Here is a 25,205-nt window from a genome sequence, read left to right as displayed (position 1 = left end):
AAATTCTGAAGTGAACTAATATTTTAAGTAGTTCAGAAGTGGTTTTGCTACTCAATCAAGAAATTGCACTCATCTAAATGGGTTCATGGTAGAAGTAGGACCACAACTTAGTCAAAGAAGGGGAAACATGACAGGACTAATAATATATTCATTCCGGTAAAAGGAATCCCCAACAATATTGCTGTTATGAAGCAGCTTCACCAAAAACAAATACCTCAATGCAATGTTAAAAAGGCAAGAAAGATACAGTAGATAAAAACACAGCAGAACTCAATACAGTGAAGAAGAAAAAAACAAATCAAAGGAAACACAAGGATATTTTATTAGGCTCATCACCTGACAATTACAGAACAATGCAAATAACAACAGCTGCCTTCTGAGCAGCTTTTCAATTACTAAGGTACAAAAAGGATTGTTCGTCATGGCAACCAGTCAATTGTTCACATCTTATCATGCCAAGCCCTTATAAAGTTGTTTTCGAATGCTACATGGTCAAACTGCATAGTGTAGTGTGTACGGCTGATAGAGCCTATATATTTCATATTCAAAGTGAATCAAGGGTAAACAGTCTTATTATAACACGAGTATACAGTGCTTGGCATTTTCCATGATAAGAAGTGTTCGGTAGAGTGCTACTAGACAGAGGAGTAATGAGTCCGAAATATAAGAAAGTTCTAATAGGAAACTTACAAAAAACAAACGGCACATAGTTCAAGCACACCGTCGCCCCCCACCCCAATACAGAACCCAATCTCCACAAGAGATATTCAGCATTACTAAAGTGCATCTCTGCAAGACTTGTCATGAAAAGTGATTGTTGGTTCTATTTCAAAAAACGAAACACACAGAAAACCATATGTAAATAGATATATGTAGTTGTGTATTTTGCTTATTTAAAAGTATGTTACTTATTTTTAAAAGTTTGTTCGTATGATAGAAATGTTTTTAGAAACTATTTACATGCAGGGTTTTGTATTTTGTTGCATGAACTAATTTATAGACAGCAAACATAGGTGTGTTTTCCAAGGCAACAGCTAATGTGTGAGCACTGTTTTTCCCTTCTTTTTTTTACTACTATATTTTTAAGCAAACATGGTGATAAAAGCACAGATTGGTGATCAAGGTTTTTCACTCTTTTAATAGTTGATGGATATCATGTCTCTTTTTCTCTCACCCATGTAGTGCCTTCATATTTTGGGCAGCTTTGGTGCACTTATGATGGGGTTGGTCTCCTGCAGAAAGCGTCGGCCTGCGCTTTTGTAGTCATAGGTGCAGTCGTGGGTCTCCGAGTAGCGGTGCATTGAACAAAAGATGTTGCCACACCTTCAAAAAAATAAACATATTGTTATGAGAACTGCAATAATCAGATACCATTCTAACCAATGCTTTTTCTAAGATGTGTGAGAAAATGCACTTCGGATATTACTTCCTCAGAGCTGAATAAATGGTGTCTGGAGTCTATCCAGATGTTCATTGATTTTCAGAATGGAATTAAAGCTGTTAGAAAACTATAGAGAGCAAAGCTTATAGTGGGACCAAAAGGAATTGTTTCTAAACATCCCACACACAGATCATGCATCTTATTTTTATAAGACCATAGCTTCTTTTTTCTTATAAACCCAGAATAACAAAAATAATCTTGACAAAATAATACTTGCGTTTTTGTACATTAATGCAAGGCCATTAGAATAACTTATAACTTAATAATAATATCTCCAACATAGGCTACTATGTGTATACATATATAGTAGTAGCAGATTCCCCAAAAATATATATACTTGCAATTAGATTATATTACATTTTAAAACACTAATAATCATACAGTTACATTTGTATTGATTACATGAGTACTTAATATTCACAACATGACAGTAAATTATTCATAATTTATTGATTTTCAATAATTCTTATTTTTACTTTTATCTATTGAGTGGTGCAGTTTGGGAAAACCTGACATAACGTCATGTTTAATGCACTTAATTTTGTTGATGACAAATTTTCAACAATTGTTTTGTTCTTTACTCATTTTTATATCACTGTAGTACAAGAATATCCTATTCCAATCTATGTGATAAACAAGTTAAGGCTAAACGTAAGGTCAAAAGTCTAATTAAACTACCAAAAATGTGTAATATGTAATGTAATGGATGTTGTGTAATTATATATATATATATATATATATATATAGTCAAAGCAAAAAATATTCAGACATTTTTGTTATTTTTGATATATTTTTACTAGTGGGTGCAGGACACTATAGTTCATTTCTGTAAGTAAGGATAGCAAAATAAAGTAAACTGTGACATATTATACCCCAAAATTCTTCATACCACTAAAATGACCATGTTTTGTTTAAGTGTTATCTGACATAATTAAGATTTTTTTTCTGACACAGTTTAACTCTGAGATCTTGTAATATTTTATTACCATTAACTGTAATAATAAATGAAATGTTTGATTTATGCTCATCAAGGCTACATTTATTTGATCATAAATATAGAAAAACAATAATATTGTGAAATATTCTGATTCCTTAAAGTAAAAAGATGGATTTTGTTGATACTGAATTAATTTGATTGGTAACAGTTCTATAGTGTCTTATTATTCAAACTGAATTTATTGATCAAATAACAAAAAAAAAAAAAAAAAATTGACACATTCATTATAATAACACACACATTACAAAAATGCCCCAGAAATCAATTTAATGGGGCAAATATTACAAATATGCTACCACAGGAAAAAAAATCCTTTTTCTTTCCGGATGAGTTTATCTGAAGGACAAACACATAACAAGGCTTAATGTTGAACCCTGATGCTAATTTGGTGCTTATTATTATCAGAGCTAAACAGTAGTGTTGTCATATTTCTGTGGAAACTGGATTCTTTGATGAATGGAAAATTCAAATAGCATTTATTTGAAATGGAAATCACAATATACAGTCACTATATATATTTTATCAAACTACATAAATCACAAATGACCTAATATTTACAGCAGAACAACTAAAAGTCATACTAAATGTAATATTTTAAGAATAAACCACAAACTCATAAAGGCCTACCAAACTAAATATTGGGGGATGTGTCCCTGTCAGTGTTTATGGTGATTACGGCCCTGTTATGAACAAACAAATCAGTCAGGGTGAAAAGAAAGCACTATTTGATTTATCAGTTAATTGATGGATTTTATACGGCGCAGGAGAGAATAACAGGCACAACTTTCAGAATAGTCCTTTGCCTCATTCAAAGCTTTAAAGCCAACATACAGAGAAACTGAAGGAAGCCACAGATAGTGTTATCATTAATACTGGCGTATGACATATAGGAGAACTACTGTCACCTCTGAACAGAAATAACTCTGTCTTGTTATCTCAAGTGCACACGCACCAAATGAAGAGCATACCACCGTTTAAGATTACAGATACACATTAACTACCATCTTGTAAAAAATAAAAAGACTCATACTGAGGGATACGTAGAGAGAACTCACTGTACCTGCATTCATAGCTGGTGGCTAAACCAGTCTTCTTCCCACACAGGAAGCAGTGCTTTGAACTCTTTTTCTTTGTTCCAGTGGGAGCCTTCACAGGGGGCAAGTGATGTGTTGGAGTGCCTAAATTCCACATATACAGACAATAACAGGAATAGAACAAGAGAGACAATCAGAACACCTATAAAATATGGATTCAAAAGGAGAAAAACTACACATGTACCTTCAAAACCTCCCTGTTTATTTCTAGTCACAACTATAAAGAACAACGGAAAAACACACATTGTGACAAAATCGTGGCAAGCACTGAGGCATGAGATTGGATTTCCAGTCATGTACTTCTGGTCTATCTATTCTGTTATTTGCCGTCACTGTTGCATTTTCAAGCCAATGACAATCTCAGATGTGACAGAACATTCAGATGCTCTGAAACACTGGCGGTAAAATGTCAGGGAACATTTCCCAAATGTATCAGGACCACCTGTTTCAAAACCATCATCCAGACTCCTAAGTGCACAATCATGCAGCAAGTCTCTTTAAGCATCAAACGTCTGAGTGAAGATGTGCTTCTATTTTGTGTGTTATTTTAAACATGTGATCATGTGAATATTTATCTACGCGGCTGAGGTGTGGTGTTAATTTCCCGTTTCTTGGTTTCAGTCAACAGTTATGCTTGTTATGATGGTGAATATTTTAAAGTCTGACAGTCCATTGTTGGGCTCATTTAAAAATGCAACACCTTCTGTTAGACAGTCAGAGTGCATGCGACCGATATGGTCAATGAATTCATTTCTAAGGGTGATTTGGTGCTCAAGAAACATTTCTTATTATTCTCAATCTTGAAAACAGTTGTGCCGCTTAATATTTTTGCAGAAACAATGATAAATGTTTTTCAGCATTTATTGATTAATCAGAAATTAAAGGATTAGTTCACTTTCAAATAACATTTTCCTGATAATTTACTCACCTCCATGTCATCCAAGATGTCCATGTCTTTCTTTCTTCAGTCGAAAAGAAATTAAGGTTTTTGATGAAAACATTCCAGGATTATTCTTCTTATAGTGGACTTCAATGGCCTCCAAACTGTTGAAGGTCAAAATTACAGTTTCAGTGCAGCTTCAAAGGGCTTTAAACGATACCAGACGAGGAATAAGGGTCTTATCTAGCGAAACGATTGGTCATTTTCGCCTTCCAAGTGCCTCCGCCAAAACTGCACTTTCGTATCCTTCAAAAAGCTTATGCTGTATGTCCTACGCCTTCCCTATTCTACTTATGGAAAAAAAAGCTGGCGCTGCATTCGTGCCGTAAGTAGAATATATGCCGTAGGACATCCAGCGTAAGCTTTTGGAAGAATAAAAAAGTGCAGTTTTGGCGGAAGCACTTGGAAAGCGATCGTTTGTTTATATAAAGCATATACATTTACATTTTTTTTCTGAAAATGGCCAGTCGTTTTGCTAGATAAGACCCTTATTCCTCGTCTGGTATCATTTAAAGCCCTTTGAAGCTGCACTGAAACTGTAATTTTGACCTTCAACCGTTTGGAGGCCATTGAAGTCCACTATAAGAAGAATAATCCTGGAATGTTTTCATCAAAAACCTTAATTTCTTTTCGACTAAAGAAAGAAGGACCTGGACATCTTGGATGACATGAGGGTGAGTAAATTATCAGGAAAATGTTATTTGAAAGTGAACTAATCCTTTAAAAACAACAGCATATATATGAAATAAAAATCTTTTGTAACATTATAAATGTCTTTACAGTCACTTTTCATCTGTGTAATGCATCATTGCTGAATAAAACTCCTTCTTTAAAGAAAAATCTGACTGACCCCAAATTTTTAAACGGTAAGGTATATCATACATATTCAAAATTTTAAACTACAAGCTCAATACACTTTGAACATTTGTACTGAACTAGGATGGAGGTAGCTATATTTCCCAAATAAGTGACATATGCAGCATGACATTAAAGCAGTGGCCTGTGGATTTACAGATGGGTTTCACAAGCCTGAGGAAGACGGGTGTAAAAATGAAGCAGTGACGAGTGGAAAAGTGTGACAAACGACCAAGGCTCGCCACAAATGCATTAATCTCAACAACAAAAAATTTCTCAGCGATACAGGCCAGCACTGTGAGATGGTGTTTTGAATGGTTCATCTCACATGAACAGAACACTGTTTAAAGTCAAGCCACTCACCTAGTCTCTTTATTGAACTGGAGTGGCCGCTTGATGAGCTTGAGGGCTGCAATGACAAGATTTTGTGTGATAAAGCGTTTGTGAGATTGTCACAGCACTATTCTCATCAGCTAAAATGCCAAAACTAATGAATCACATTTGTAATCGGTTTTGCATGGTGTATAATTTGCAGCAAGTGCCTTTCGTGACAGGATACATGCTCTACTAGTAGAACTAATTTGCACGACAGCATCTGCAAATCAATATTGGGTAACACTTTAGTATGGGGAACACATATTCACTATTAACTATGACTTTTGCCTCAATAAACTCCTAATTTACTGCTTTTTAAAAGTTGGAAAGGTAGATGTTGTAGCATTTAAGTTTAGGCATTGGGTAGGATTAAGGGATGTATATTAAAGTCACGCAGAATAAAGCCCCATTCACACCAAGAACGATAACTATATTTGCGTCCACACCAACGAATGATAACAGTGTTTATTCTTGTGCGCCGTGGTTTCAAAGTGTGTGCAACATGTTTTTACTGTTGTTGTTGCATTTACACTGCTTTAACCAGCAGATGTCCTCAGCATGCTATGTTTCGAGTGAATAGCTAGTGTAATCGATCTAATCTAACAGTGAATTTAGTTGACGACGTCAATATAATGGAATAAAAACAACACCTAGTCTTTCTCACTGCAACTTCAAAGGAAGCAAGACAACATGCTGTCGAAACTAGCACTGGATACCTGAGGTAATTTTATGATGCACTGTTTGCTAGCCTGGCGTAATGATCTTATCGTTAAAACTTCTCACCATTTATTCCAAGAATATGACTGATTGTTTTCCATGTATTCAATTTCTTTGAAGTATCCTTGAAAAGGGTGTATAACTTGTCAAACAGTGGTGGCTTTTTCTGGACCTTGGCGATTAACTTGACCTCCGCAATGACGTCTGCCATTTCAAATGCGCAAGGCCTTAAATTAGAATGGATTCTGATTGGCTGTCAGTGTTTTATCATTCAACAACTGGAAAAAAAAAATTGTTCTGAAAATGATCCCAACTACAACATTCTTTCTCTATATCATTATCATTATAGCTATGGTGTGGACAGTGATATTCTTTTATATTTAGAACCATTTTTAGAAACAATATCTTTATCATTATCTTTATAGTTATCGTTCTTGGTGTGAACAGGCCTTTAGGCATTAATATGTGCTTTATAAGTACTAATAAACAGCCAATATTCTAGTAATATGCAAGCTAAAGAGCAACTAGTTAAAAGTGAAAATTGTTCCCCATACTAAAGTGTTACCGAATATTGATATTAATTTTACAATAAATTAATCAAATAAAATTAAAATATAAATTATTTAAATAAAACATATAAATAAAATAATGTAATATTAATAAGTTATTAAAATTATAGCTCTGAATTCTTAATGTACACACATTTGAAAAGATGTTGTAAAATAAAATATAGCACATCAGTTGCAAAATTGCTTGTAACTCTAAACAATTAAACTGTCCTTGATGTTACACCTCTCAATTGGGCAGTTTGATTATGACAAATCATAATGTCAGTTATTTCGGTCAATACCGTATGTCACGATTATTTAACATGGACAATATTAACACGATATGACCAAAACCATATACAAGTAATTTATTTCATGATACTGATATATAAATCAAATATATTTTGCTTGAAATAAGGTTGCTATGATATCAAAATTTTAGATACCACAATTTCACAACTCTTTATACCAATTTCGACATGTTTTTGCATAATAAAGCATTCGTGAAATTATTACAGCACTATACTCATTTGCTGAAATGCCTAAATGAATTAATCACACTTGTAATCCGTCTTGCCTGGTGTATAATGTGCAGCAAGCATCTTTTCGTGACAGGATACACACTCTACTACTAGTAGCACTAATTTGCATGACAGCATTCGCATGAGTTCTTATTGAGTTAAAGCAAATAGCGTTTCACCTTGCATCCCATTGAGGTTAAATGAACATCAGGTTTTTGAAGCTGTATGAAAGGCGAGATCTGTAAAAGCAGCAGCAGAAGTCAAGGTTACAAACTCACCGTGTACCCAGCTGTTCTCTGTAGGGGGGAGATCCTCCTCAGCAGGTCTTCCTGCAACAGATGGATGTTGGTTGGCAGGGGGGCGGCTGTAGCACATAACCTGCCCAAAGAATAAGGTCCGGCCAAGGCCTCTTGACCTCCGCCGCCTGCCAATGAGGCCAGAAGCTCTGCGTTGCTCACCGAGCCCAATGGCTCTTTAGTCGCTTTATTGGCCATCTTTGTAATATCTCTGGCCTCACTTTTGGAAATCACCTCTGAGCGCTTGTCGACTTTGAGCCCACATACAGATGTGGTCCGTGACGGGGAGCCGACCGGAAGCGTCGGACTGTTGCTGGTTCTGAGGAGAGCGTGGGCTGGACTGGGCTGCACGGCAGAACCAGTAAACTCAAAGTGCTGCGGTATGTGAGGAAGAGTGAGGGGGTCACTGGCAAGGTGCAGGTCAGGTTGGGATGTAAGCCTCCAGTTTGAGTTGATGGCTTGGGAAAGAAGAGGAGCTGCAGTATTGGGTTCCGGCACAGTTATAGAGTTCAGACCTTGCTCTCTCTGAGCGGATACATCCAGACTGAGGGGCTCAGGAAGATTGAAGGGAACAGCTTTTGGCGGATCCATCACAGCAGAGTTCTCGGTTACCGTAAGTCTGTCGCTCTGGAGATCGACCTCATCCTGAACTCCAGGGCTGGACAGAAGAGATACAGGTGGGTACACACAGTCTCGCATGACTTTAGGCCCTCTCATATCCAGTCTGGACACTTTGGGAGGGAGTCTGATCTTCCTGGGCACTGGATTATCCCATGGTTCCTCAGCCTGAAGCATATATATGCCCGAAGCTGCAGAGGAAGAATGAGCGCGGCTTGAGGAAGTGGGACTTGAGAGAGATGTGAATGGTTGGCGGGAGGTGCCAGCAGCAGGGGATGAAACTGCAGGTTGCTGCTGATCTCCGATCGGAGGTAGATGTGTTGACGAGGCGTGGCCTATCTGAGGAAGGACACGAAACATTCGGTGGTGTCGGGCAGAGCCAAGCGAACCACTGCAGGGCCGCGGACCCACTGGAGGTCTGACTTTTAATTTAGCAGTCTTTTTGGGCTGACAAAGACACAAGAAAACAATCACACACATGTCATGCCAAATAAGGCACACAAACAGAGAAGATCTGACACACATTCAAAAGACTGTGATCAGGAGTGGGTGGTATGACCAAAATCTTCTATAGCTGTATGAGTCATAGTAAAAATATGTGTCATAAAAAGACATTTTTTCAAAGCAATGTAATGGACAAATTAGGGATGCATCAATATTAAAATTCTGGCCAATACATAGAAGCCAATAATTAATTTTTAGTTATGGTCAAGAAACAATAAATGGCAGATATTAAAATGTATAATATTTATACTTTTGTCTAAATAAATACAAAATGAAACACTAAAAACTAAAATGCATTTAAGTGAATTTATGCAGCACAACATTAAAATGTACAGCATGAAAAATGCATATTCATTTTGAGATCTGCTAAAGATTACATTTAAGTGTTATAAAATTGCTACTTTTTTTTTTTTTTTTTTTAGGTTAGATGATAGCAGGTAATCTCAATGTAAAAATATAAGAATGCACAAATAAACATGCAATACCGATAAATACAAACTCTAATATTGACTGATAACCAATGTGGTACAATTATATTGTATCATCCCTAAAAAAAATAGTTTATATTATAATAACTAAGTGGTAATGACTTACTAGATAATCCTGTTAATTCTGTAATATAAACATTTTTGGAACTTGATGCACACAAACCAAAATATATAATTTAAAGTCTGGCATCAGTGTAAAAATAGCTTCACAAAAGACTCAACTGTAAAAAAAAATAATATTACTTTTACAATAAATGAATCAAATAAAACTATTAATTATTATAATTTATTTATAAAATATGAATAAATTATTGTTAAAATTAGCGGTGTAACAATATATCGTGCCACGATATGTCATAATACAAAAATGAAACAATGTGTTGTGCATAGTTCACCTAAAATGAAAATTACTCTGTGAGAAAAAGTGTCAGTACTACATTAAACTACTATAATGTTGAATATAATGTATAATAATGCAATGGGTGAATATTTGAACATATTTGAACATATTCATAAAAATAAATCAGTGCTAGAATCAGTGTTAGAACCTATTCATTTCCACTCCTAATTTAATACCAAATTTAGCAATTTAATCTACAGTACATTTTTTGTTATCCTTTTATGTCTTGGAGTATCGCAATAATATCATATTGTGAGTTCAATATTGTGATATGCATCAAATAGTGATGTGAGGGTATAATTACACCCCTAGTTAAAATGGATAGCTCTTAATTATTTTTGCACACACATTTAAATCACATTTAGTCAAGTTGTAAAATTAAATATAGCACATCAGTTGAATCCTAACTGATGTGTCAAGTTGGGATATTGCTGTAACCAATTAAACTGTGCTTCATGTTACACCTCTTAATACATCAAAACATTTCTATGATGTCGACAGGAGCAATGCATACAAACCTATCAACTACGGTACAAGTGTAAGCAATAACAGCAAAGGTTTCCTAGATAGATAACCACAAATATCTGCGACTAAGACATGTCTACTGACAACTATACATAGTTGAGTGTGAATAATTAACTTCATATGCCATTCTGCTGAGCTTGTAGTTATTACTGCGCCAGTTAATCAGACACAGCGTGGGATGGGCGACACTCCCTCAAGCCAGCTGGAGAACTGTGCGCACTTCCATACTGCTCCAATGACAAATCTAATCAGATGTGTTTGACAGTGAGGAGATTCATGCACTTGAGGATAAAATGCTAAAATATGTGGAGGAGGAAAAAAGAAAGATTAATAGCACTTCTAGTCCGCCTGTTTTGTTACCTTTTTGTTAAGGTTCATATTCTCCATCTTGGCCTTAAGCAGTTTCATCTTGCTCATTGTGATGGAGTTCTCCAGCGTCTGCTGTTCTGAGGATGCACTCTCTGATTCTTCCTCCTCCTCCGTGTACACATTATGTACTGTGGCACCGCTGAAACAAGCACATGCAAGGACAGTGCTGTTCAATTTCCTTATGCTGCACTGGATGAAAATATTCATTTTGAGATTTGCAAAAGATTTATAGTGTTATTAAAGCGCCCCTATTATGCTATTTTAAAAGGTTCCCAATTTTGTTTTGGAGGTCTCCTACTATAGGTTTACATGCATCCAAGGACAAAAACACTTTAATTTCTCATAATATACATTGCACCTCACCTCCTTTCTCAAAGACTCTGGTTAGTTCGAAGATTCAGTCTCTCTAAACCCCTCCTTTCTGCAAGCCTACACTACTCTGATTGGCCCAGTCTGTTGTGATTGGTCCACCGCTTACAGCATGATCATATCTGAATTTCATCTCCAGGGGCTTCTTCAGCACTTCAGGAATGATAGGGTCAGTTTTACCATATCAATTCCAGCGCAAGTCCTCATCCTTGAGAAGTGCATGCAAAGTGGATTTGCAGCACTAAAAATAATGTCTTCTCGACATGTCGACAACACAAACCAAACTCTTCCAGGCCTTGGCTACAACTACAGTGTTTAAGGGCGGGTCAAAGTAGATGCTGTTCACGGGCAGCCAATGAAGACCACTGGCTGGCATTATGCAAATTTTGTTTCATTGTTTATGTAGGTATGTAACAGGAAGTGAGGCTGGAAATGCTGACGACTCATTTCAACAGTTCAGAATTGGTTCTTTCATTTAAAAGACAATAACTATTTTTTTGGGCACTTTTTCCATCTTTGCAGACCTTTTACATTCACAAGCAGTTATATTACACACTGCATGAAAAGTAAGATATGCTGATGCATATCTTCATTAGGAAAACAACATGACACATGAAAACTGTAGCTCTGAAACATCTGCTTCCATCTAAAAAAGGGAACCAGAGTGCAGTGTGGACAGAGTGTTTCCTCTTGGCAAGTAATTTCTCTTCTTTTGAACTGACCTCAATGATTCAGACACAGGTGTGAGCGTTCCATCTCCTCTATCCACCACTCGGAAGAAATTGAGCTGATCTCCCTCACGGTACACCAGGAAGGTGACCTGTTTATTAGGCAGAGACTTTTCCCACATCTCCTCTCTCCCTGCATCAAGGCAGTCAGCGATATCCCTCACTGAGTCATCTGTCACTGTCACTGCAGGTAACGAGAAGAAACAGGATGCAGGTCATACTAATCAATATCAGATTGTTAACTAACTGTGCCTGCAAACTTTCTGGAATGGTAATGAACAACTTTTTTTGGCCTCAAAAAAAATAAAAAAAGAATTGCAGAGTAGCAAAGTGGATTAGAAAGTTGCAACAAACCCAGCTTGCACTGACCTGCTGCAGGCATGTAGTGCAGATCAATTAGTCAAGACTTTCCAAAGCCAATCAAACTCTTTCAGTGGTTATCTTATTAAATATTCATGTGGCTTGTACAGGTGCAGAAACATTCCTGTGTTGCATTTCATTTCAGCATCTTAGGAAAACAATGTTGAACGGCGATTGCAAACACATTAAACTGTAATATATTTGTAGAATATTCTTAAATATTCAAATAACTCTTTAAATCCTGACATACAAAAATAGTCAAAAGAAAAACATAGAGAATAGAAGATTAGAAACTGAAAAATCTAAAATGAAACTGTAAAAATAAAAACACATTTATAAACATTTATTATATTAAATATCAGGCTTTTATGGTCTTTATATATTTAAAATGCATCTTTGAAGCTACGCTATTCATTTAAACCTTTTTTTTGTTCATAAAGGAAACTTTTTTTTTTTTTTTTTTTTTTTTTGAGGTATGGCAATGCCAACAAAGGATGAAACCAGGTTATAAATATATTTAAAAAAAACACTTGGAATATAAATGAAAAAAAAAATCTTGTAACAGGAAGCTGGACATTTTGGAAATTATATTAAGTCAGAATGAAATGGAAATTCCATTGGAAATATCTATTTTCTAAATGCATCTTAATGATCTTATTGTGAACAATTCATCAATGCATGTGTTTTATTAAAAAAAAAAAAAAAAAAAAAAAGGAAAAAAAAAAAGAGAAACTTCTCTCTCTCAATTAGTCAGCTTAAACCCAACCCCTTACTGAATATCGAATAAGTTCAACAACTGATGGATAGAAGTCTCGCCCTACATTTTTTTCGATAATCATTTCACTCATATGTTTGTCATAATAAGAAATAAATTATCTGTTGCTACTTCATTACATTGCAACTTTTAAAAGCCCTTCTACTTCCTGAAGAGCATGAATAGCCCACCAGGGGGTGGATAGTTATTTTCTGGAAGGTATTGATCATGTTAATGATGGACTGTATATGCAAATCTGGGGTTTTCAAATGCACAGTATGAAATTTCTCAGGATGAGTAACTAACCCAGGGTATATACAGTGTGAAATAAAGACCAAGAAAAGCCAGGAATCAAGATCGCATTAACCTGGGGTTCAGAATGACAGGGTTAACACTTTCAACTGTGAAAATCCCAGTTGGTGGTGGAAACGCACCTCGTCTGGTGTTTACAGGCCCTCCCCTCATGGCAAGCACCAGCTTGAGAGTGCAGCCCTCTGTGATGCTGAAAACATAAGCATAGGAAAGCTCAGAGCATGCAGTAGCACAATAAACACAAAACCGCTACAGTCTGTACAGTTCTGCCTTTATAAATATTTGCTTCAGTTAACATTTGAAGCACAATGAGTGCCATCCAGCCACACAATATCTTCCCAGAAAGCCTCCATGTGGAACATTAACTGACAAGAATTTATGACAAATCCACCATCTGTGACCTCCAGACTGAGCCAGTCTGCTCTTGAGACAAGTGGCTGCATTTAAAGGAATAGCTCACCCCAAATGCAAATGCTGTCATCATTTACTCACCTTCATGTTGTTCCAAACCCTTTCATATGGTTTTCTTTCTTTCATAGAACATAAAAGGACATGTTTTTTGAAGAATGTCCAAGCTGCTCAAGAGCAAATAAGATTTGAGAGGCCGTGGCAGAGAGGTTTTCCGTGAATAACAACTTAAATATCACTCTGTTCTTCACACAAAGCTATGGTATGCCTTCAGAAGACGTCAAATATAGAGCATGAGTCATATGGACTACTTTTATGATACCTTTAGGCTGCCTTTTACAGCCACTGGTCAAAATATGCTTTCATTTCACAGATAAAAACAGCTTGGCCATTCTAAACATCTCAGTTTGTGTTCCACAAAAAAGATAGGGTTTAGAACTCTAAAATGTAATTCAGATGGCCTGTTACCACAACTTAAAGGAACACTTCACTTTTTTGAAAATAGGCTCATTTTCCAACTCCCCTAGAGTTAAACAGTTAAGTTTTACCAGTTTCGAATCGAGCCTATTTTTTTAAAAAAAGTGGAGTGTTCCTTTAAATAAATGCATGGTTACAAGTTAATAACTCTAATTTATTGTTTTAATTAAACCTTTTAAGTTGCAAACATTATTTTGTAGAGTTCTGTTGACATAACAATGTTGACAATTACATCAACTTAAAGGGTTAGTTCACCCAAAAATGAAAATTCTGTCATTTATTACTTACCCTCATGCCGTTACACATCCGTAAGACCTTCATTTATCTTCAGAACACAAATTAAGATATTTTTGATTAAATCCAATGGCTCAGTGTGGCCTCCATAGGAAGCAATGGACACTTCCTCTCTCAAGAGCCATAAAGGTACTAAAAACATATTTAAATAGAGAATATTGTTGGAGTGCCAAAAAAAACGAAATAACGACTTATTTAGTGATGGCCGATTTCAAAACACTGCTTCAGGAAGCATCAGAGCACAGATGAATTAGTGTATCGAATCTGCTGTTCGGAGCGCCAAAGTCACATGATTTCAGCCGTTGGCAGTTTGACACGATTCGACACACTGATTTATTTATGCTCCGATGCTTCATGAAGCAGTGTTTTGAAATCGGCCATCACTAAATAAGTCGTTATTTTATTTTTTTGGTGCTCCAAAAATATTCTCATTGCTTTATAATATTAATATTGAACCACTGTACTCACATGAACTGATTTAAATATGTTTTTAGTACCTTTATGGATCTTGAGAGAGGAAGTGTCCATTGCTCCCTATGGAGGCCTCACGGAGCCATCGGATTTCAACTAAAATATCTTAATTTGTGTTCTGAAGATTAACGAAGGTCTTACGGGTGTGGAACGGCATGAGGGTGAGTAATAAATGACAGAATTTTCATTTTTGGGTGAACTAACCCTTTAATATCATCTGTAATTTAAACTGAAATTTCTGCATTAATGGGCTTTTTTTATTATTAAGTTGTAGTAACTTAATGAAATTGTCTTGATAACTTTGGAAATTAGGCAGTGGATTTCTAGTTCCCAGCATGCTTTGCATAGGACTGTATAACAAATAAATGTTGAAATTAAGTGTTACTTTGTTTTTAGTGAAGTGAAAGACATGTTTTAGTGTTTAATGCTGTTATGTTTGACATTTAAAAGAGTTTCTGTAATGTTGAAGTTTTTGTGTTCTAGACTATGAATGTAAACACTACATTGACTCTATAAGCAATGACTGTGCTCATGTAACAGTGACAAGTAAATCTTACTTGATCATTAAATATACATGTTAAATAAGTTATAGCTGTTGATTTGAACTTAAATAGATATGATTAATTTGTTCCAGGGTTACAACTCTGGTAGCTGAAGTGACTTAAAGGTGCCCTAGAACTTTTTTTTAAAAGATGTAATATAAGTCTAAGGTGTCCCCCTGTGAAGTTTCAGCTCAAAATACCCCATAGATTTTTTTTATAAATTTTTTTAACTGCCTATTTTGGGGCATAATTAGAAACGAGCCGATTTCAGGTTGCGGCCCCTTTAAATCGCACGCTCTCCGCCCCCTACCGAGCTCTCGACTCTATCACAGCATAAACAAAGTTTACACAGCTAATATAACCCTCAAAATGGATCTTTACAAAGTGTTCGTCATGCATACTGAATGCATGCATCGGATTATGTGAGTATTGTATTTATTTGGATGTTTACATTTGATTCTGAATGAGTTTGAGGCTATGCTCTGTGGCTAACTGGCTAACACTACACTGTTGGAGAGATTTACAAAGAATGAAGTTGTGTTTATGAATTATACAGACTGCAAGTGTTTAATAATGAAAATAAGGACGGCTCTTGTCTCCGTGAATACAGTAGGAAACGATGGTAACTTTAACCACATTTAACAGTACGTTAGCAACATGGTAACGAAACATTTAGAACAGTGGTCTCAAACTGCCGGCTCGCGGGCCATTTACGGCCCGCCCTCCCCCTCCACCCGGCCCGCAACTGATCTAAAAAATAAAACATAATCCGGCCCGATAAAATAATTATTATTATTATTATTATTACTCTCTAGTTGCTACCTGTCTGATATACAAAGAAAAAGCGCGCTTGCCTAAATTACAGTAAAAGCACTCGACTTTAAGTCACGAGCGTCGATTTAAACCACCGAAACGCGTCCGATGCAACCATTAAACATTACCGATGCTCAAGCGGCATCTTGGAGAAATGTGTGTCAGCTGTGTGAGCACAAGCGCTGCAGGTGTCTGTCAGGAAACAGAAGAGTGTACAAATGTACTCAGGGATTGTATTTGTTCAGTACAGTGTTGTTCAGTGCAAGACTTTAATGTTATTTAAGCTAACAAAGTAAGGGAAAATACTTCCACTAAATGTTAAAAACTAATAATGTATGTAACAATGAGAGATTTTTATTTTTTGGCAAGATAAAGTTGATAGGCTATATATAGCTCCAGTTTTTTGTTTATTTCTGACCCCTCCACGCCACAAGTGTTGCTGGTTTTGTTCCTAAATTACTGATTTTTTTTATTCCATGCATCTTGTTGGATGTGAGAAGTTCAATTAATTTCAATTAATAGTATTATATTAGTAATATTAGTTTATTAGTAGTATTATATTAGTAATAGTATTATATAATTATATTACACTCTGTAACAATGAGAGACACAGCTGTTTACATTTAGTATGGTAAATAAAATATTTATAGTATAAAAATATTTTAGGCCTAATGAAATTTGTAAATGAGAAATAATGCAAAGTAAATTTTCTGAAATGTTGTGCTTTCTTGCGCTTCAATGTTAATATGGCCCTCCTATGAGGTGTCAATCACAGAAACGGCCCCCCGCCAATTTGAGTTTGAGACCCCTGATTTAGAAAGACAGTTTACAAATATCACTAAAAATATCATGTTATCATGGATCATCCAGACGTTCTGCCCTTGTGTAATACTAACTGCCCTTGTGTAATGCCTCAATCATGGGCTGGCATATGCAAATATTGGGACCGTTCACCAGTAACAGTCGGTGTTATGTTGAGATTCGCCTGTTCTTCGGAGGTCTTTTAAACAAATGAGATTTATATAAGAAGGAGGAAACAATGGAGTTTGAAACTCACTGTATGTCTTTTCCATGTACTGAACTCTTGTTATTGATGCAAACTGTTGCTTTAATTTTGTTGTTGTTGTTGTTGAGCCAACACATTATTTTTTAGAGAGTAGGGTAATTAAATTATGATAATTTTCATTTTTCAAAATGTACAGTGACCTTGCTAGGTTAAGTGGAACATGTGGTAGTTGAACTTCCTGTAATTTAACATCCTGGATCCTGTTTTATAAAGCTGAAAAACAGTTTGAAAACTCACCTGTAATCATGTAAGCAGTACTCGTCTTCAAGCTCCATTCCATTCCAAATCAAATGCTGCTGAGAGACCGGGATGCCTGTGATCAAAGAGATGTCTTAAGATGAGAATGTACAGCCATCTTTTTATAATGCAAACTATAATAAACATTCAACCACATACACAGGGTGAGACGAAGCAATCACGTCATCTAACATCACAAAAGAACAAACAAAAGAGCAACTGTAGAATAGAACAGGAGCATGAGGTGAACAGCTGATTGCAGTTAATGGTTGACCAAATGGAATGTTTCTGAACTGAAATCGTTTGAGGAAAATAGAATACAGAAAAGGCAGAGAAAATAACATCTGGCCATTGACATCTTATGTATAGTACAAATCAATGTCTAGTGACATTCAGAACTTTCACATCCTTGTGGGGTTTTTTTTTTTTAGACAGGCACGGATTACAAGGCATGGATAAAATTATAAATAAAGATGTCCATTTAGTTGAATATAGAGCCCTTTTGTTTAGGAACAATGACTGCATATTGTGAACATAGGTTAGCATGAAAACTGTAAACCAAGTGCAGAGATTAGTAAGCCCATGAAAACTTATAATTAAATGAACTGGAATGAGATTTGAGAGTTACAGCCATTCAATCAGACTGACTTCAAAAAGCTTTTTTTGCAGTTTATGGTGCTTTTTGTCCTTTTTAGAGCTTGACAATTAACTTGTTCTTTAACCATAGGTTTGAGTCATCACATCACATCACATCACAAATAGAACAAGGAACTTTTAATTATTAATATACTGAAACAAATTAATCAATTCAAAAAAATCAGTTCTGTAAAAGAAATGGGGCAGCCAGAACAAATATGACTCAGATCTGCCCCCCTGTGTACACAAAATAAACCAACAATCACCTCTAGATCTAGCAAATATCACAGTGGTCAAGAGATACATAACGACACAAGAAGCATCTTAAATGCCTGAAATTGCTTTATAACAGCCTTTTTCAAGGTCATTATTGTTGTTCATTCTTAGGACCATGAATGAAAACAATGCACCTGGACATGACGATAAGCTTACCACTTCAATTTTTCATACGTTTGCACTGGCCTATGATTCAGCGAATCGATGTGCCTTTATCGAGTGTAAAGTGCAATAAGACACCAGAGCGCACCCATGCAACACAAAACTGGTATCTATTCCCAGAAGGGGTAATTTTCTAGACAGGATCAGTGAGTAGTGTGACAGTCAGAGTGGTTAGGGTGTGTGGCCTGCCCACTGTTTAGAGACATGCCAGGTCATGCTTTTTAAACTATACACAGCCTCCATGTGTGTAATCTTATTCAGAAAAAACATTTCATATTAAATTGTGGATTTCCTCAACATATCAGTCTCATACTTTTTTCCACAATTGGACTTATGGACGCTTGTTTCCAGCACGGAATTTAAAAAAAAGAAAAAGAAAAAGGTAATTGGGACTTTTTTTCTCACAATTCTGAACTGCGAAATATATACTGGCAATTATAAAGTCGCAATTGCAAATATATATCGCAATTCTAAGACAAAAGTCAGAATTACAAAATATAAAATCGCAATTGCGAGTGATAAAGTCCAAATTACAAGATGTATCGCAATTGCAAGAAAGTCGTAATTGATCAAAATTTGCAGTTGTAAGGAAAAAAATCTGAATTGTTAGATATAAACTTGCAATATTGAGAAAAAAGTCAGAAATAAAAAGATATAAACTCGCAATTCTGAGAATAAGTAAGAATTGACCCTTCGCCAGGAGTTTGATTGACAAACGATCTAACCAATCATAATGCTGAATCTGCCATTTTGTCCGACAAAGCAGTCAGGAGATAGAAGATTAACCTCGGTGGACTTGAACTTGAAAAATGGTGTGTACTGACGTCTTTCTGCATTTGAAACAACATTCCTTCTGATGTTCATTCATGTTTATTTGATGCTATAAATTAACTAGTAGGAAGAGATGATCGGTTCACAAGCCGCTTGAGCTGAGGCGCTACAGCGATCTGTCACGGATAAAAATGTTTTTTATTGTTCTAATTTCTTTAAAAAAATACACAATTTGAAAGCTGGGACTTTGTTTAATATCATAAGTAACCTGCTTTGTCTTGTCTGTCGACATGTTGTCAGTGTCCTCTTTACTCCACAATGTATTTTACACTCTGTGTGGCGTGACAGCGCCATGGCTTGTCAGACAAAGCAACAGTAACTAAGGGGGGCGGGTCTTTGCGAAGGGTCAACTGAAAGATATGATTTCACAATTTCGAGTTATAATATCTGAATAACACTGTAAAAAAAGAATTGTTGGTTTAACTTATAAAAAGTAAGCTACCTGGTCGCCTTAAAATTTGGAGTTCATTGAAATTAAAAATTTTAGTTATTACAATGAAGGCGATTGGTTTAATCAGCAGAAACCCAAAATATGTTATCTGAACCACAATAATTATTGAAGTTGATTTGACAAAAGAAAAAATGTTGTGTTAAGAAATAATTTTTTACAGTGTATGAGAAATCCAATTCTGAGAAAAAAAGTCAGAATTGTGAGATATTTTATTTTTTTATTTTGTTGTGGAAACAAGCTTATTTGGAACTGATGCTTGGAAGGGGCAGTGACTACTGCTCCAGATGCAAAGCGTAGTGAATCTAAGATTAGCCACAAAAGAAGCACATAGCAGAACTAAAACTAGGCCAGCCCTCACCTGTAATCCACAGGGCTGATAAACGCATCTTTAATAAAGCTAAATCCTGCAGGGGAGAGCCAGACCTGGTGGAACTAGTGCTGTCTAACATATCAAAGTGATCCTGGGAGGAAAACCACTTGAGACTGGCATGTTTAAAGACCCAGTGATGAATATGGAACAGTCGTCTGGAATGGCAATATCCCATCTGTGTTTTCAACTAATGCTTTTCCTGTCTCGTTGATTTCACACTTACATGTCAACCAGGAGATATAAATGAAATAAATGAAGCACGCTCAGTCCTTATTTCTAAGCCCAGCGTTTGCTCACATCACGTGCAAGTCATGAGAGAGAAACAACATACTGTATAGCTGTACCGACAAAACAAATATAAGCTCTTCATTCAAAGAATATTAACATTTCTCAGTCTAACAAAGCTGTTTTCAACCATGCCACGTGAAGCTTTAGAGAAGCAGCAATTTTAGTTACCAAGTAATAACAATGGCAGCTTTTGATAGTAAGAACCCATTTATTCTCATCTCCTTTTTTGATTGCTCATGTGTTAAACTGGTAAGACACATGCTTCATCTGTAACTGCATGGGCGGATCACGAATGCCAATTACTGAGTGTGCCAGTTCTTAACAAACCACTTAATTTATTCTAAAGCTCTAAATCAGAATGATAACATCAAACTACTTGGAATGAATCTCATCTTCAAAACCACTCATGGATATTTAGTGTCTAATTGTTCTAAATTATTATCCAATCAGCACAGACCATTTAAGGTGCATTTCTTATTACAATGCATCAGTTTTTCCCCTTTGGCTTAAAGGATTAGTTCACTTTGAAAAGAAAATTATTCCAAGCTTTACTCATCCTCAAACCATCCTAGGTGTATATGTCTTTCTTCTTTCTGAAAAAGACAATCGCAGAAATATTAATAAATATCCTGATTCCTGACGCATCCATGCTTTATAATGGCAGTGAACGTTACCAAACATGTATGAGCTAAAAAAAATGTCTCCATCCACATCCGTCCATCATAGACATACTCCACACAGCTCCGGGGGGTTAATAAAGGCCTTCTGAAGCGAAGTGATGCGTTTGTGTAAAATAATATTCATATTTAACAAGTTATGAAGTAAAACATGTAGCTTCCGCCAGACCGCCTTTCAAATTCAAATTACGGAAAAAACAGAATTGGCATTGCGCGAGTTCCGTAAGCCGAATAGGGAAGGCGTAGGACGTACAGCATTAACTTTTTGAAGAATACGGAAGGAGGTCTGGCAGAAGCTACATATTTTACTTCATAACTTGTTATGGATTTACACAAAAGCAACGCTTCAGAAGGCCTTTATTAACCCTCCAGAGCCATATGGAGTATGTTTTTGATGGATGGATGTGGATGGAGGCACATTCTTCACTCATATTCATTTGGTAATGCTTACTGCCATTATAAAGCTTGGATGCGTCAGGATATTTATTAATATATCTATGATTGTGTTCGTCAGAAACAAGAAAGTCATATACAGCTAGGGTGGCTTGAGGGTGAGTAAAGCTTGGGGTAGTTTTCATTTGAAAGTGAACTAATCCTTTAACATAGGCCTATAGTTGAGGATTATGATGGATAAAGATCGTTTCAGATGAATGGAATGTGTGATTATACTGTACTGCATAACATTTAACAAAACTTTTGTAGTCATTTACAATTAGAAAATATACAATAATTATGAAATGACCATCCTAGCTGGTCAAACCAACACTACCACAAAAGTTTGGGGTCAATGAGATTTTTTTAGATTTTTTTTAGATTAATATTTTAAAGGTGCCCTAGAACTTTTTTTAAAAAGATGTAATATAAGTCTAAGGTGTCCCCTGAATGTGTCTGTGAAGTTTCAGCTCAAAATACCCCATAGATTTTTTTTAATACATTTTTTTAATTGGCTATTTTGGGGCATCATTAACTATGCACCGATTCAGGCTGCAGCCCCTTTAATTCCTCACACTCCCCTCCCCCGGAGCTCGCGCTAGCCTTAAACAGTATAAACAAAGTTTACACAGCTAATATAACCCTCAAACGGATCTTTACAAAGTGTTCGTCATGCATGCGTCATGCATGCGTCGGATTATGTGAGTATTGTATACTGTTATATTGTTTACATTTGATTCTGAATGAATTTGAGGCTGTGCTCCGTGGCTAATGGCTAATGCTACACTGTTGGAGAGATTTATAAAGAATGAAGTTGTGTTTATGAATTATACAGACTGCAAGTGTTTAAAAATGAAAATAGCGATGGCTCTTGTCTCCGTGAATACAGTAAGAAACGACGGTAACTTTAACCACATTTAACAGTACATTAGCAACATGCTAACGAAACATTTAGAAAAAATTTTTTACAAGTATCACTAAAAATATCATGTTATCATGGATCATGTCAGTTATTATTGCTCCATCTGCCATTTTTCGCTATTGTTCTTGCTTGCTTACCTAGTCTGATGATTCAGCTGTGCAGATCCAGACGTTAATACTGGCTGCCCTTGTCTAATGCCTTTAATAATGTTGGGAACATGGGCTGGCATATGCAAATATTGGGGGCGTACACCCCGACTGTTATGTAAAAGTCTGTGTTATGTTGAGATTTGCCTGTTCTTCGGAGGTCTTTTAAACAAATGAGATTTATATAAGAAGGAGGAAAAAATGTAGTTTAAGACTCACTGTATGTCATTTCCATGTACTGAACTCTTGTTATTTGACCATGCCAAGATAAATTCAATTTTTCATGCGAGGGCCCCTTTAATTAATACTTTTATTCAGCAAGCATGCATTAAATTGATCAAAAGTGACAGTAAAGACATGTATAATGTTATAAAAGATTGTTGTTTCAAATAAATGTAGCACTTTCAATTCATGAAAGAATCCTTAAATTATCACAGTTTCCACAAACATATTATAAGCAGCACAACTGTTTTAAACACTGATAATAACAATAATAATAATAATAATAATAAATGTTTCAAATCAGCATACTAGAATGATTTCTGAAAGATCATGTGACACTGAAGACTGAAGTAATGATGCTGAAAATTCAGCTTTGCCAACACAGGAATAAATTACATTATAAAATATATTTTTACTATTTTAAAGTATTATTTTTGATCAAATAAATACAGCTTTGATGATCATCACAGACCTCTTTCAAAAACATTACAAACTTTTTCTGAACGCAAACTTTTTGAACGGTAGCGTATAAGGACATTTTGTAATGCGAGTAACGCCTCAAACTAAAAGTAAGAGTAAAATGTCTGTACATGCAGAAGGAAATGTGTATATTTTTAGATGATCTACTTTTTATTCACTTTAAGAGTGATTTTTTTTTTATTCATGTAGTGATTTTTTTTCAAAGCTGAAATATTTCACACAATCCCTCATTAAATATGAGTTGTACACAGTGCTAATTATTTAGGAGTAAGAAAAATGCAGTTTAAAACAGTATAGCATGTCACAATAAAACACAAAGTACAGAAACAAAACTCATGGTTTCCAATCAAGTGTAATGTCATTATATATATAAAATCATGCTGTGTAATGAGTCAAGAGAGGACACATACCCTCCAATCTTTGAATCTTGGCCTTGACAGAGACAACCTGTTCAAACGGAGAGACGCGTAACTGGAAGCAGGTCCCTGTCAAAGTCTCAATGAACAGCTCCATGGTCTCACTGAAGGGCAGCTTGTAGTGCACCACGCCTACATTGTCATCATTGAAAAACGGTGGGTTTCTCTTGTCAGTCATTACTGCAAAGGACAGGGCTCAGGATGAGACAATAATGAACCCTGCCCAAGGTGGAGGAGTGATGGCTGAGATGCTGCCTCTGTCACAGCAGGAACACATCATGCATGGAGCTCTGGGCTGTGGAGAATCACAATCTCTTTATTAGCATACAAAGAATGTGACTTGATGAATATAAGAATGTTTTGGTGAGTACATACTCACACATACATAAACAAACACACGTATACATTATACATGTATTATTGTATATTTATACACATATAGGCCTATGTCTATCTTAATGAAAAGGGCTCAAATAAAACGTACTGTGAATATGCCTATTAACTTCTGCAGAACCATGGTTTTGTTGTTAAGAGAATGTTTATTTACAATTAGTCTAAACAGCACAAAAGTGCTTTTAAAGCTACAAATGATGTTTTTCCAACTTATTTTCTATTAAAATAAAATCTTATTAGATGAATCACTAATAAATGAACAAATTAAAAGTCCAGTCGACTAGCTTGGTCCTTTGACTATATAATCGCTCCGTAGATCTATTTATCTTACCTTGACAGCATCAGATCTGCAGGGAGAGACAGCTGGATCAGAGAGTGTACTGGCGGATGTCCCAGCCACAACACAGCCCAAAACCTATGTAGTTACCTCTAAAGGTAAACGCGACCGATTCTCCACAGTCTCTGAAGTGTTATCCGACAGAAACTTACAATAAAAGCTGCTTTTAGTCTGTTTCAGCGGCTAGCTGGTTTAGCAAAGCAGCACAGGCAGCCCACCGAACTACTCGCGGATGCCGTTGAAGCTTACAAATTCCTCCTCCACCTTTGCAGTTTCTGCACGCCAAAACGATTCCTTATTTTTTTCGAGCCACGAACAATTGCTTTTGTTCCTATGTTATAAGGCTCAAAGGCCCCATTAAGACAGAATACAAAAAAAACTGAAAAGGAGGCAGCCTATTGTGATGTTCTTGATTGACAGTGAGGACAACGAATGACATTAGCCGTTGTAAAAAAAGAGAGTCACTCGTCCAATGGTAACGCAGAGTGGGCGGGACAATATTCGCGATTCCTCTTTCCATCTCCCGGATGTTACCCCGGTCACCCTGGCAGCGTCAAACAACACTTTGTGACTGTATCTGGTTCCATTTTCTATGTATAACATTGGGATCTTTGAAGATTTTAAATTAAGAAAAGCAATGGTTTTGT

General features: G+C 36.0%; 1 protein-coding gene across 3 annotated transcripts; it reads right to left on the bottom strand.

Moving 5' to 3' along the window:
* Positions 1–318: 318 nt before the first annotated feature.
* zfand4 (zinc finger, AN1-type domain 4) lies at positions 319–24,996 on the bottom strand. Of its 3 annotated transcripts, XM_067385862.1 has the most exons (10): positions 24,553–24,996; positions 23,823–24,123; positions 17,520–17,595; positions 13,334–13,401; positions 11,780–11,969; positions 10,680–10,827; positions 7,767–8,849; positions 5,691–5,736; positions 3,499–3,616; positions 319–1,323 (listed from the first exon to the last, which is right to left on the bottom strand). In XM_067385862.1, exons 2-10 carry the CDS (start codon positions 24,004–24,006, stop codon positions 1,188–1,190), a joined length of 2,049 nt encoding a protein of 682 aa, XP_067241963.1. In that variant the 5' UTR covers positions 24,007–24,123; positions 24,553–24,996; the 3' UTR covers positions 319–1,187. The 3 variants fall into 3 exon arrangements, with proteins under 3 accessions (XP_067241963.1, XP_067241964.1, XP_067241965.1); XM_067385863.1 differs by lacking the exons at positions 23,823–24,123; positions 24,553–24,996 and adding an exon at positions 17,679–17,723; XM_067385864.1 differs by lacking the exons at positions 13,334–13,401; positions 17,520–17,595; positions 23,823–24,123; positions 24,553–24,996 and adding an exon at positions 12,155–12,862.
* Between the last annotated feature and the right edge of the window lie 209 nt (positions 24,997–25,205).

This window comes from Chanodichthys erythropterus, chromosome 5, assembly GCF_024489055.1.
Source record: "Chanodichthys erythropterus isolate Z2021 chromosome 5, ASM2448905v1, whole genome shotgun sequence".
Taxonomy (NCBI): domain Eukaryota; kingdom Metazoa; phylum Chordata; class Actinopteri; order Cypriniformes; family Xenocyprididae; genus Chanodichthys; species Chanodichthys erythropterus.
This window is presented reverse-complemented; position numbering and strand designations above follow the sequence as displayed.